We start from the raw sequence: 15,296 nt of genomic DNA, 5'->3' as shown, positions 1-15,296 counted from the left end.
GAGACAGAGAGAGTTATGAATATTTTGTATTAATATTGATCTGTTTTTTTGTTATTGAAAAACTTTTTCTTTACACAAGTCCTATTCTATATTTATACTACAACTTCTAACGGCTATATTATGTACCTGTTACTATACCAACGTTACTATTCCTATTTATGGTATATACTATTCATACTTTATACATATTTCTAAAAATAACAACAGAACATATTTTATTCTTGATTGATTCTAGGCTGCTTGATCGATGATGAATGACTAAGATCAGCCTTCAACTTTTTTATTATTTTTAACACTCCCCCTCAAGCTAGGAATGTATATGTTGTACAATCCTAGCTTGCTTGTGATATTTTTGAATGGACTCGGGTCCAATTCTTTGATGTGGATATTGGCAAGTTGCTCCTCACTTCGCATATTGTGGAGTTTCGATTTTGGCTTGCATCTTTTTCATGCACGAACGGATTGCATCGTCTCTAAGTCTTGAAGATGGTTGCATCACCCTTGATGTTCTTCGCATTTCTTCAATCCTACAATTAAAAATTCAAACAATCGCAGTAACCCGATCTTTGTATCTAAATTAATATAAAGTCAAGGTGCCAAATTTAAATTCTTGTGTTAACTTATTGATTTTGTCATTTTTGTTATGTCTAGATTATAAAAAATATTTTGTCACCACTATCAATTATCAATTATTAATTTATCATGTAAGGAAATTTTAATTATATTAAAAAAAGATACCGTATTTTTGAGTTATCTTGTTGAGTCAACACCACAATTGGTTGTTGAAGAGATTGCCTCATTTGATCTTGATTTTGTTGAATCGGGTTGCTCTGACCCGCTACATATGTTTCTTCATAAACTCCCCCTAAAATAGAGGCATCAATGTGCTCCCCCTCAAGGTTAGCATTATTGTTTTCTTTATATACATATATACACAATTACCAACGTATCAATTTTATTTTTCATGACCTTCGTATTTTGTATTGGTATTTCTTCTATTTGGTCATTTAGTAATTAGTTTTGGTAATTGGTATTGGTATTGGTATTTGCATTTCTAATTGTACATGCTCTTGTACAATTATTTTTCATTTGGTATTGGTATTTTGTATAATTTGAGGTATTATCGACACACCTTGGTCATCCACCCTATATAGGGCCATTCACCCCATATTTTGGTTATTGATCAGCCACCTCATTTTGAGGTTATTACTGACATATTTTGTTTATTTATCAGCGACTCCGCTTTTGGAGTTGTTACTGATATATTTTGGTTATTGATCAGCGACTCCACTTTTGGAGTTGTTACTGACATATATTTTGGTTTTTTATCAGCGACTCCACTTTTGGAGTTGTTACTGACATCTTTTGGTTTTTGATCAGCGACCCTTTTTAAAGGTTCTTACTGATTTTTTTTGTGGTTTTTGGACCAGCCACTCCTTTTAGAGGTTCTTACTGGTCATTGGTCAGCCACTCATTTTTGGAGTTTTTACTGACATATTTTGGTTATTGAGCCAGCCACCCCAAACACCCCTTTTTGGGGTTATTACTGACCCCTTTTTTTGGGTTTTGTTTTGGTGATTTTTCGACTCTAGATAAACATCCATGAATTAAATTGTTATGGTCACCAGATAAAAATATTTTTTTCAAAATTCATGAATTAAATTTTACAAGTCCATGTATATTAAATTTGTGCACTGAATTGGGTTTTCTGGTAAATTGACAAACATAATTAATACAATTGTTATAGGAAAGTTAGAAGATTTTAAATATTTTATTGAAAGGATGTCCAAAAGTCTTGTGCTATATTTCTCTCATATTTTTTCAAAAAAAACAATTCACTGTAAGAAAACTCTGTGTATTAATTTATGCATTAAATTTGAGAGAGTATTAATTTTAAATTTTGATTTACAAAAATAAATAATTAGAACTTAGATATAATAACTTGGAAATGTTTCAAATTTTAGAAATTTGCGAAACAATTTTATTCCGTTCAATATGTCAACATACAATTGAAAAGAGTCAAGCTTTTAAAAATGCCGAAAAGTAAGTTTTGAACTTTTATAATTAAAATGTTGAAATTTATCAAAACATGTTTTTTTTTTTTTTTTAATGAAAAATTTGCATTGCAATCAAATTCGAATTGTACTAATTTTTTAATAGAAAGCAAATTTGTTGTAGATGGTTCTATAAAAATATTTTGAACATTTTCAGAAATATATTCGGAAAGTTTTTAAATTTTTCTATTGATTGGTGCACAGCTATATATATGATTTCTTTATTATTCAGATTAGGTCTAACGGGGAATCATTTTTTTTTTTTTACATAAACTTAAAGGATACACAATATGAATTTAAATATTGGTTTTAGAGTACCACATGGAGATTCTCATGAACATTAAGCGTATTGGATCACCTTCACTGGACCCGTTTGACCCACTAAAGGAGCCTTAAATGGATACCTCCATTTTCCTGACCGAATGGAGAGAATTCACCTTTTCCCTTTCTTCTTCTCCCCGTTCCTCTTTTCTTCGGTCCGATTCCACCTTCCTCCTCCCTTCTCCGCTGCCATCTCTCTCTTTGGTCGGAGATGGGAATAGAGGAACCAACGCCGGTCAACTATATGCCCTTCTTTTTTGCAATTTGTGCACTTTTTTATTTCAATTTTAGAGCTAAGTTTTGACGGGAGCAAAGTTGCTCGTGTCCCTTGCCTCCGAGGACTTGTGGACCATTCATGACGCAGCATCGTGACTCTTCTTATTGAATCATAGAGAATACGGCTGAGAGAGAATTTGTGACCTCACCGCATCAAGGTTCGAGTTGAGGCCAACTAGAACTTTCGGCTCTTCTCAAGACTTCGACACTATCGGTTGTGTGAGGTTGGTGTGGTATTTTTGTGGCTTTGGCTTTTATTGGTGCTGTCTTTTCTCATTTTTGCTGATATGGCTGTTTTTTCGGTATTTGATATGAAAGGAGGGATTCTGATAAATTTTTGGTCACTGGTTTTTTATGGATTTCTTTTCTGGTTTTTTGTACCAGGTTTTGCTGGTATTGGCTGAAACAACATTGTTCTTTTTCTGAAATTTCTGGTATAAATCAGATAAAATCAGATCTTGGAATTTTGTTGGGTTTTCCTCTTGGACCTGATAAGAACAGGTACCAGTATGGGTATCGGTTATTGATATCTTATAGGAACAGATGCGATTTGGTGCTATTTTCGGTTTGTTTTCTGGTATTAATCTGATCAAAACAGATCTTTGAGGGGGTTTTTCATTTTTTTTCTGGTATTTGCTCGTTGGTTTTTGCTGGGATGAACAGCCTTTTCTGGCATTTTTGTTGGTATGAATCTGATATTGGCTCTGCGGTATTGATTATTTCGTGAATACCAGTTCTTACTGGTACTATGGTGGTTTATTGGGTTATTGAGTTATTGGGTTATCGGGTCTCGGTGCTGCAGCCATCTCTCTCCTTTTTTTCTTTTTCTGATATGGGTATTTCTGCTTCGCCCATGACATTCTCATATAGATCTCAGCTCTGGCCCATGATTGAAAGTTACGATTGTTGAGCAGCGTGACGATCGTACCTTGATGGTGCTGTTCATCGCCTCTGCCATGTTGGTGTCACGATCTCAATCGCAACAATTTGTTGATTGAACTATTCTGAGGCCTTAAAGCAAGGCTCTGATACCATGTTGATTTTAGCGGAAGTATGAGACAGAGAGAGTTATGAATATTTTGTATTAATATTGATCTGTTTTTTTGTTATTGAAAAACTTTTTCTTTACACAAGTCCTATTCTATATTTATACTACAACTTCTAACGGCTATATTATGTACCTGTTACTGTACCAACGTTACTATTCCTATTTATGGTATATACTATTCATACTTTATACATATTTCTAAAAATAACAACAGAACATATATTTTATTCTTGATTGATTCTAGGCTGCTTGATCGATGATGAATGACTAAGATCAGCCTTCAACTTTTTTATTATTTTTAACATCTATTATAAAAAAGTAAAGCATATTCATGGGATCACGAGTAATATTTTTAGAAAAAAATATTCGATCGTCATGTCTTGACAGGCAATTTCCTTTGTAGATACTTTGACATAATATTTTTTTTAGTGATAGACTCCACTTAGGATGTGTTTCAGAAAAGAAAAGAGGTGGAGAGGAGAGGAGGAATGATCAGACTTGATCAGATCGTATTTATTTGCTCCATAATATAAATGTTGAAGTAGAGGGGAGGGGAGAGGAGAGTCCACTTCCTCCCAGGTACCTGAGGTACAATTCAAAAAAACAGACGGTCCATATTAATCTCAGCTGATTCAAATTAGATCTGATACCTATTGAAGCTATAGGGAGGGTCTGCTTTGAGATTCGTGTCAGGTAAAAAGAACAATTCAGATTTGACACTTGTACCTGGGGTGATATGGATTTAGGAGGGGAGGAGAAGAGTTGATTTTTTTAATATTTCCAATATTAAATAAAGAGTGATGCTTCTATGGACATAAGGACATATTTGTAAAATGAACATATTTTTATTTTCAAAGTTCAAACAGTCGATCCGAACCGTTCATCTTGTTCTCCATATTAATATGTGCTTGGAGACCAAATTTTACATTTTTCTGAATTTTTTTACTATTTATTAAGATGGGTACAAAAAATATCAAATTCAGACCATTGAATTTTGTACCCATCTTAATAAATAGTAAAAAAATTCAGAAAAATGTAAAATTTGGTCTCCAAGCACATATTAATATGGAGAACAAGTTGAACGGTTCGGATCGACTTTTTGAACTTTGAAAATAAAAATATGTTCATTTTACAAATAGGTCATTTTGTCCATAGAAGCCTTTGCCTTAAATAAAAGGGAAAATTTTCAGTGTACCCATCTAAATTTTCAAAATAGCCAATTTCCCCATGAATAAAGCATAACATCCAATATATCCATATAAACTCAACTTTCTTTCTTATATCCCATTCATTTATTTTATTTTTTATTTAATTATTTTAAAATCTATATTGACCAATATATCCTCCCCTTCTCTTCCCCTTCTCCTTCACAGTCCCAAATACATTTCACTTGAGTTGATCCGTCAAAATTTTGTTCTCTCTTCTAACTATCATTTTCTTTCATTGACTTTTGGACTCTCTTTCACACTCTTCTCCCTTTAATTTTATCTCCACACTATTACTCACCTGTCACATTTCTCCTTTCCAAACATTGAAGATAGTTTTATTCTTCTCCTCTCCTCTCCTTTTCTTACTAAGCTAATGTAGGAGAGGTCTCTCTACCTTCTCTCTCTGTGTCTCTAAGACATGGAATCCATGCTCAGTTGGGAGGATTGAAGAACTGCCTCACTCTCTCCATGCCTGGCCATTTAGAGTCGGCGTTAAATTTAATTTGGTTTTCTAATTTTCAAATTAATTTGTTTCAACTCCAACAGAATGTAATAAAACCATACAAATATATATATATATAATGTGATGAGAGAGAGATATGTGATTTTCAATTTGACTTAATTTTCGAAGTTCATGATTTTCGTTTGATATTTTTAGCTTACTAATCACTTGAAATCATGAGGTAAAATATAGATTCCTTTTAGCTTAGTAACTCTTGTTCATATTTAATTGATACTTGGTTGGTATTGTTTCTTTCTAAAGAGGAATTTGACTTGAGAAATTAATTTTGTTTTGGTCAAACTTTTCTCTTTAATTTCAGCTTCTGATTCTTTGTATTAAAATCTTTACTGTTCTAATAAATGCAAAATTGCAAAAGTGGTACCTTTTCTTTTTTTTTTACCTAACCCGGACTTGACTTTTTGTTTCTCTTTATAAGAAATGCACATTAATTAAATTAGAGATGAACAGCTGAAGCAAAACAACCATTTGAACTTATCAGTTTTCATGCAAAATTTTGGGGAAAAAAATCTCTTTTCTATAAAATGAATTAATATGTGTATTCAATTCATACTGGTGAATCCATTAAGCTCGAACCGTTATGTGATCCAAATCAAATCATTTGAAAAACTTAATTTGATGCCAAAGATGGATTTCGATCATTTAGACTGGTACTGTAAAATCTTTAGGTATTCCAATAAATGAAAAATTGCAAAATGGTACCTTTTTTTACCTAATCCAGTTTGATCTTTCTGTATCTCCATTCAATAAAATGAATTATCTGTGTATCCATTTAATAAAATGGATTATCTGCTTAAAATCAAATCAGTTGAAAACTTAAATTGGTACCAAAGATGTATTTCGATCCATTAGACTGGTACTGTCAATCGGTAAAAGGTGGCATATGGTCTCAAGCTGTGGAGATAAAATTAAAGGGAGAAGAGTGTGAAAGAGAGTTCAAAAGTCAATGGAAGAAAATGATAGTTAGAAGAGATAACAAAATTTTGATGAAAAAACTCAAGTAAAATGTATTTGGGACTGTGAAAGAGAAGAGGAAGAGAGGGAAGGGTATATTGGTCAATATAGATTTTTAAATAATTACATGGAAGGTAAAATAAATGAATGGGAATATAAGAAAGAAAGTTGAGTTTATATGGGTATATTGAATATTATACTCTATTTATGGAGAAATTGGTTATTTTGAGAGTTTAGATGGGTACTCTGGAAATTTTTCCTAAATAAAAATTACAAAAATATACTTTTTTTTAATGCTCCAACCGCCAGAAATCTTGACGGTTCTGGTTTTTTCCTTTTTTTTACAAAATTCTCAAAATAAAATACTAACTAAAATTTTAATAAAACACTAAATGTGTTCTTCCAAATTACTGTTATGTGGTATAGATTGTGATCGAATTGCTTGCTATATATCTTGGAAGAACATCTGGGTCTCTAGAACTGTCCAATTGATGGAATTGCAATCTGATCTGAGATTTGATCTGATCGACAACTGTCTTTCAATTGATGAAATTGGCGTCAGGTTGGATTGGGGACAAGACATTGACGCTCTAAGCCTCTAAGCGGTAATGGAACACTGAGAATTGCTATCCTCCTACTGTCCGGGCAAAATATTGCATACCTCCTACTGTCCGGATGTGATTTTGCTGTTCAGATTTGGCTAAGGATAACCTCGCACTGGGGCTCCCCTGTTATTACTCTTGGTGACACGGTTAAACAAACATGGAGGCTATCAGTATCCTCTCAACTGCCATCCACAAGAGCCAAAAGGAAACAATGGCACATGTTGGGGTATATGAAGGCACAGGAACCTCAAAGTCTTTGAAGACAAATTGGTACCAGTGGATGTGGTGGCAGCTTGGATAATACATGAAGCAACGATGTGGGAAAAGTTTTGTAAATAACCTAGAATAGATTGGCTTTAGGGATTCAAAATGCATAGGCCTTAAAGTAGGTTTTCCTCTTAAGTTTTGATCTGTTGTTGAGATGGAACTTATCTGGCAGCCTCTGCCCGATTTCAAAAAAAAAAAAAACGGAGAGAATTGCTATCCAGTTGCTGATTTTGGATTGGTAGAGATGAGAAGCCTGAAATGGAGATTGATAGTTTCAATTTTTTTATTTCTTGATAAATGGTTGGAACCGAGCCAATGGTTCGGTCTTAATGAAAAGGGTTTTTTTCACAATTTACAATACTAATAACCACACACTGTGGAAACTCAATGAGAAAAAAAAAAAAAAAAGGAGTCGGTCACGAATTTCACAGCATCTAATCAGTAATTTTTGAATTTTTGTTGACAAAGATAAGTTTCAACTTACAAAAACTATTAGGACCGGATCATCTATTTGGTTCAAAAAAGTACGCCGATAAAATCAAATTATTAGTTCAATTCTATTTTTGGAATAGAAAAATTATTAGTCCATCTTGTTAAAGTCACGGAGGGACTAATTAAATTAAAATTAAGTTTGAAGACTCATTTGAATCAATAACAATATTTTAGGAGAGTTGGAGAGCTAAGTGAATTTCTTTGTGAATGTTTATTATCTAATTAGGTGAAAAAAAGTAATCAAAAGGTGAATTTAATATCTTGACCAAGTTTCCTAACCAATAGCTGGATTTTTCTTAGAGGAAAATTGTGAATAATCCGAAATAAATCCTTAATCAAAAGAAATATAGTATTGTTAATATCTTCGTACTATATATACTCGAATTATCCTTCTTTCTTTTTCAGGAACTTTCCGAATTTGATAAATAGTACATACAATACAATATTTATCATATACCAGTCACAAAATTTATAAACTTTTTTCTTTACTATAAAAAGTAGTAATATATTGATATATATTTACATTGTAAAGTAACGAATTACTTCTGAAGATATTTCCCAAATTATTTTTCGATGCGGAACGAATTTAAAATTTTCGTGAAAATAATTTCTCCACTGGTTTTAGAACTGTGGGATGATCCGCCAACAGAAAGTCATCAAACTATTTTTTTTTCCCTTGAGAAGGAAGAATCACACGATCCACATCGACATAAAATCACGGGGCACATACAATGGAAGCGACGCCTCTTATGTTTACCCAGGCCTGTTGGGCTGATTGAAAACGTTGAATTGAGTTCAAACTTTTGTAATTAAATCCCAGCTTTTTATTAGGTATCTTCTCGATTAGAGAAGAATTCTAATATCTCATGCTTTTCATATCTTATTATATCTAAAATTTTATATTTTTATTTTCAAAATTAAAATTACCGATTCAAACTGTCCAACATGATATCCATACTAAAATATGTATGGAGATAAAATTTTATAATTTTTGAAATTTTTTTATTATTTTTTAAGATAGGTCTAAAATCACTGTTTTTGGACCGGAAAATAAATGACATGTGAAGGAAATCTGTCGCAATCGCAGCTTCGACAAATATTAGTGCTAGTGATATCACTTATTTTGATATGAAAACTGTCTGTTTCGATCAGTAGATTCGTACACTTGCTAACATATTAGTGCAAGTGTTCACTTTTATCAGTCCAGGACTTGCTAGACTCTACACGTATTGTAAATGGAATCAGTATGAATTGTGACTCAATTTTGTTCACCATCTGCATTGTTCCATTACAATTTCTCTGTTTATTTGATTGTATAAATGCACATATTAAGATGATAACAACCAAATACTGGGCGGTATTTGATGTAATGCAAGGAGCATTTTTTTCTACTGAAAACAATATTTAGTAGGCATCATCTATATTTTTAATTCGGAAGGAAAACATAGTTGTACAATATTTACATGTACTATTGTTACCAACTAATAAACCATCGAGAAATAATATTTTCCTTGAAAAATAATCGACCATGTCTGGCGCACGTTCATAAATCTAGTGCTTCAACATTTATAAAATTTCTACAAGTTCTACAATGTTACACAGAAAGCAGACAATGTATTACATAAAACAAGAATAAATAATAAAGACTAGTGCAATATGTTCTGGCACAGACTAGAAAACCAAGGTCTCTATAGTCCAATCCTATTTAGCCTTCTTTCATGCTCCTAGAGAACTGGTTACATGTTTGCAAAAGATAAAACAAGAGAGAGAGAGAGAGATTTGGCAGTTGGTGCCAAGGGTTTCAGGGAGGGAGAGATCCACTTGATAGACCCAGTTTTTCAGAGAGAGAGAGAGAGGTGATGTTTTGCATAATGAATTTATCTCAGCAACAGACTTGTGAGACCCATGAGAAAGTGGCATGTTGTTCTATGACATAAAAAGTTGCAGATCACTGGTCGTGAAAGAAAGGATGGTTGAGAGCTTCTTTTGCCGTGAGCCGTTTAGATGGCTCATATTCTAATAACCCTCTTAACAAATCAGTTAGACACTCGCTCGATTGATCCACATATCTTGCAACCATATCCTGTCAATTTATTTGTCAACATGAACAAAGTTAGAGGGATTGTGATTTGTTGTGCAGATCAGAAGTTGATCTATAACAGAGGAATGCCATTGAAAGAGAGGCTATTTCCAGAAGATACAAGAAGAAAAAATTGAGTTTCTTACAACCTGGAAAACAAGAAGAAAAAAAGCAGAAAAGCACACAAAACTTATAAAACCAAATACATCATATTTTCCCGTGCCTACCTATTCCATAAGATACACGAACTGCCTTTCTCGTAACATTTTAGATTTTAGGTTTCCAATTTTTTTCAAAAAAACAGGTCTATTTGGTTCTGAATAACATATAAAAATGTAACAGAAACCTTGAGCCGATCCAGTCTCTTGACAGCTTTGATACTCTCCCTTGACTCAGCACCTTCAGGCCAGTTCAACCTATGGCTTCTTTTAAAGTACTTTGATACTGATTGACTATAAAATACCAAATTGTATGCATAAGAAAACTAAACTATGAAAAGGGAAAACCATGAATAAAAAAATAATGGAAAGGCCCTACCTAGCATTACGAATCATGCGCTCAGGTATTCGACCCAGAACTTGCTCCATCATTGCAAGATGCTCCAAATTCTCGTGTGTTTGAAACAGTGCTTCCCCCTAAAACAATGATACATAATTAGAAAAGGGAATAAAAAAAAAAATGCATTCTCTTATTTGAAGAAATGTGAAGACTAACTGAGCACAACTCAACAAGGATGCAACCAGCACTCCATATATCGCATGGATAACTCCATCCAAGTCCTGTTCAAAATAATATTTTCAATTTACAATACATGAAACATACCACAAATAATGATTATCTTATTATCACAAAAAACAAGAGCAAACAAGAACATATCAATAATAACATTTTGCCCATAAAATTCCTATTAAATTTTTGTATGCTACAACCATATTAGTTGGCGATTGCAATTTACAATAACACCACCAACATTTCTCTGATTTAGAACTAACACTCCATTAGTTTGATATGTTTAAAGGTCAGATCATTCAACGAAAAAGGGAAGAAGGGCCCTATTCTCAAACATACACATATTTGCTCCTACTGGTAACCATGTTTGCCCCAATTCATGATTAAATTAGATTCAAGCCAAGAGCAAGAGCACGATGTCTATGTTCAAGTAAAAATGCAACAAATTGATTAAGATGCACAAGTTGGGCAATCTTCTAGTCATTTTTAAATCCTTAACCTTGCTTTAGACAATTTTCTGTCCCAAAGGACCAATAATGAACAGATGCCAATGGATGATGTTTCCGAGGAATTCAAGTGTGCCATTTGAACTCCCATATAATATATATATATATAGAGAGAGAGAGAGAGATGGGCTATGCTGCATTGCAATGCATAGGCATCCTTATGCATTGGGCCATAAATCACCAATTCAAAGTTCAAATGACCGATCCAAACCGTTCATCTTGTTCTCCATATTAATATGTACTTGGAGATCAAATTTTACATTTTTTTGAATTTTTTTTACTATTTATTAAGCCACTTTGAAAATCAGAAAATCCGGATGAACAGTAAAAATAGTAAAAATTTCTGAACCACCGGATCGGCAATTTTCAAAGTGGCTTAATAAATAGTAAAAAAATTCCAAAAAATGTAAAATTTGGTCTCCAAGTACATATTAATATGGAGAACAAGATGAACGGTTTGGATCGGTCATTTGGACTTTGAATCGGTGATTTATGGTTCAATGCACAAGGATGCCTATGCATTGCAATGCACCATAGCCCATCTCTCTCTCTCTCTCTCTCTATATATATATATATATATATATATCTCATGTTTTTCATCTTGTCACATTTACCTGCTTGCATTTCTTTTGGCTATTTATATCTTGCCTAACCAATTTAAAAATTATCAAGCTCCGACATATTTTGTAGCAGCACAAAACACCAACAGAAATTAAAGGGGCTTAACAGGAGGAAGTGGGTGAAGGTAGAGGTGAGGGGTGGAAGAGCACACAATTTAGGAGTGAATGTGATTAAGGAGATAGATGTTCTTTATTTTTCTTAAGAGCACAATATTTGCCACCAATAAAAGGCAAGGCACACTTTCCTCTAAATTAAAAAATCTAAGGATTGCACTGAGAATAATAAATCTGGGTATACAAGAAAATAATAAAGAACATTAGGGTGCTATTTGAAAGGTTGGCACGATCTAGGATACAAATGATAAAAGATCTGAATTCAGAAATACCATTAGATGGACTCATAGTTGACAAGGAACCTTGTTTAAGTACAGGGAAACAAAAGCAATTGGATACCTAAAATGACTTCAGGAGCCCTATAATGCCTTGTAGAAACAATAGAGCTGCGATTGGTGTTATCAAAAGCTGTGCTCCCAAAATCTATCAGCTTAATTGCACTTGACTTTGGCAAAAGCTTGAAGTTTGTATCATCCGAATATTTCCTCTGTATAACAAACCCAGCAAGAATTTCACTTTAGATCATAGCAACCCTTTTGTAGGGCAATCCTTGATGTCATAATAAATTCTGTTAAAGATATGACACCTTTTTGGCAGGAACTTGTACAAAGTCAGATGACGTCATAAGAATATTTTCTGGCTTTAGATCCGTATGAATCAGATTCATGCCGTGCATATCTATTTGATCAAAGGAGCAGAAGTGTAAGGCCAAGGGCTTTTATGCTCTTAATAAAAAACAAGGAGAATAAGAAAAGGAAAATCAATATAAACCTAGATTCTGCAGAGTTGGTTTAAAACTATAATAAGAAATGAGAAAAAAAAAACAACTGTATTTATTAATACATTCTACTGATTCCAAAAGTTGGCGCCCAAACTCCCGCACAAGTTCCAGAGGAAAAGGTTGGTACTTATTTCTCTTTAGATAGTCAAACAAGCTCGGCCCCAGCTTCTCAAAAACCTGAGATTAGCATCCAATACCATCCAAACAAAATATATTTCAAACTTCATTTATCTCTAAGAACAATAATTCCAACCATATGTCCCTCCACTAACACACCATGTCAAAGAACCATCAACATGTAGAGAGAGATGTATGAGTAGAACTTACAATGCAAATGTGGTCATAATAATCAAACCACCTTCTGATCTGGACACAACTACAAAGGAGAAGTGTATGACAAGTAAGCATAAAACAAAAAAGTTAAGTGAGTGAAATATTAAAAAAAGAAAAGGAAAGAAAGTGAAGGTGAACATACTGTGATTGACAGTCCTTGTTTTCCGAAAGGCGATTTAATACATCAATCTCTATCATGGCCGCCTCTCTGTATTTGGACTTGCTTCTTATCACCTTTATGGCAACATATTCCTGCCTCTCGCGGTCCCAACATTCCAAAACTCGGCCAAAAGTACCTACAGTTTGTTGGTTTCTTATACATCAAAAGTTGAAAAATATAATTAACCCAAAAATACGAAAAGAAATCATGATCAGAAATGAGCTGTACCTTCACCCAATTTGCTAAGAATCTTATCTGCATGAAGAGAAAAGTTCCAAAGAAGAGAAACAAGAAAGAGTTACAATTAAGTAATAAGCAAAAGATCCTTTCTTTTTTGGAGTTATTACTCAAGTGAGAATAAGTGATAAGCAAAAGATCTTTTTTTGAGGCATTACGCAAGTGATCCTTAAATAATCTGCAATTCCATAAACTTCACAGGTTCAATTCTAATCCTTAATACTGGCAATATGTGCCAATGCGACATTTTTTTTTCCAAGTAACAGGAAAATGACGTGATGAAAAAAAACTGAAGCCACAAAATTTGAAAACTAGGATGTTTGCAAACATTGTCTGCTAATCGCTTTCTGGTTCGCAGATAAAGTCTCTGGTTCATGTTTCTTTACTAGTGTTGTATTGTACAAGTAACACTATCACGGACTTTCTCCAAGCAATACAATTACCCCCTTCCCCTATATCTTCATTTCAGAGTGAACCCCTCAATTGTTCATTATCATTACTATACTAAAAAAATGCAATGTGGCCCGCACCTTTATCTCCATTTTAAATTGGATATATAGAAATTTATAAGGTACAAAACTTGATATTCATAAATCTATCCTGATATAGCTTGAAAGCTTAGTGATGATCCAAGAGTGAAGCTCTTTCTTGCTAGTTTTGTTTTTTTGGTCAATTTTTGGACATATTAGAGTCAAACTTACCATTGACTGAAACATTAATTTAGCAGATGAAATCAAAAGCTAACAACTCTTTTTGAGAATGAATTGGGACAACAAAAATGGATTGAGACTTCAACATAACTTTCAAAACAAGAAAACTGAGGGAAACAAAATCAACACGAATTAAGAATAAATGGATAAATTCTTACATCTTGCAGAGAATTTTAATGCAATTTCGGTTCTGGTGAGACTCCATATGAGTAATGCGTGGAAATAAAATCAGTCAAAATTTATAACAAATCTTACATCTATGGGTGAGATTCTCCCCCAGCTCAAAAACGAAATGGCCATCTGGATCGTCTTTTCTGCGTGCAGGCGATGCTCCTCCTCGATCCGCCTAATTTCACCCAAATATTTCGGGTCAAAATCCAAAAAATAGGGGAAATAAATCCAAAAATAACCCTAGTAGCAGAGAAAAGAACCTGACGATCAGTAAGAGGTGCGTATCTTATCCTCTTCCTAGTTCGCAATTCTTCCATGAGAGCGTAATAACTAATAAGCTTAAACCTAGAAATAGCTCGGTTTGTTCGACAAAGTGTGCCTGTGACTCTGTGAGAGCGCTCGAGGGGGCGACGCTTCCAGAAACAAAGGGGTTAAAACTGATTTGGGCTAGGGGAGCTGGTTAATCTGTCGGTCGGCCCAAACATAATCATATTTTCGGGTTTATATTGACAGAGATATTTAGGCGTCATTCAGCGTACCGATCATATAATATTTCGTTGTTTCTGTTGGTCTTGCGCTGCATGACGTCGAACCAATTCTGTCCATATTTTTTCCCAAATTTTATTCGGTTTATCTAAATCTAACCGAACCAAGCCAACTCTTTATCCGGACCTAATAAAAACCGATTCAAAAACTGAACTTTACTGACAAGATGCAACCCTGATAATCACAATATAATTTGCTCAAATATGATGGGGAAAACTAAATTATAAAATATATAAAGTGAATAATAATACTCTTAAAATGTATAGCTGTTTTCATTTTTTATTTTTTTAACTACAATAATTTAAATTTAAAAAATTAAATGTCAAAATAAAACATTAAATATGATATATATTATTTTTTATGCAAACATAAACAAGATTTTTAAATTTATTTTGATTAATATTGAAAGCTTCAAAAATGTACTAATATGAATAAATTCTGAACATTAATTTTTTTAATTTATATATTTATATAAAATTAAAATTAAAAAGTGATAATTTTTTATGCTCATGAAAAAAAAATTATAAATTAATCAAGCCATATTTGTGGTGAAAGTACGTAGAG

The 15,296-nt window shown here is 33.2% G+C and overlaps 1 protein-coding gene across 3 annotated transcripts; it reads right to left on the bottom strand.

Annotated features, from left to right (window-relative positions):
• Positions 1-9,230: 9,230 nt before the first annotated feature.
• AME3 (Protein kinase superfamily protein) lies at positions 9,231-14,771 on the bottom strand. 3 transcript variants are annotated; one of them, XM_078311972.1, is made up of 12 exons: positions 14,447-14,771; positions 14,271-14,361; positions 13,297-13,323; positions 13,051-13,204; positions 12,903-12,951; positions 12,638-12,752; positions 12,381-12,472; positions 12,134-12,281; positions 10,540-10,604; positions 10,363-10,460; positions 10,172-10,277; positions 9,231-9,828 (listed from the first exon to the last, which is right to left on the bottom strand). In XM_078311972.1, the coding sequence occupies exons 1-12, from the start codon at positions 14,501-14,503 to the stop codon at positions 9,694-9,696; spliced, it is 1,137 nt and encodes a 378-aa protein (XP_078168098.1). In that variant the 5' UTR covers positions 14,504-14,771; the 3' UTR covers positions 9,231-9,693. The 3 variants fall into 3 exon arrangements, with proteins under 3 accessions (XP_078168098.1, XP_078168099.1, XP_078168100.1); XM_078311973.1 differs by lacking the exon at positions 10,172-10,277; XM_078311974.1 differs by lacking the exon at positions 12,638-12,752 and having other exon boundaries at positions 14,447-14,541.
• Positions 14,772-15,296: the final 525 nt, after the last annotated feature.

Source organism: Carex rostrata, chromosome 12 (assembly GCF_964058835.1).
Source record: "Carex rostrata chromosome 12, lpCarRost1.2, whole genome shotgun sequence".
NCBI lineage: Eukaryota > Viridiplantae > Streptophyta > Magnoliopsida > Poales > Cyperaceae > Carex > Carex rostrata.
This window is presented reverse-complemented; position numbering and strand designations above follow the sequence as displayed.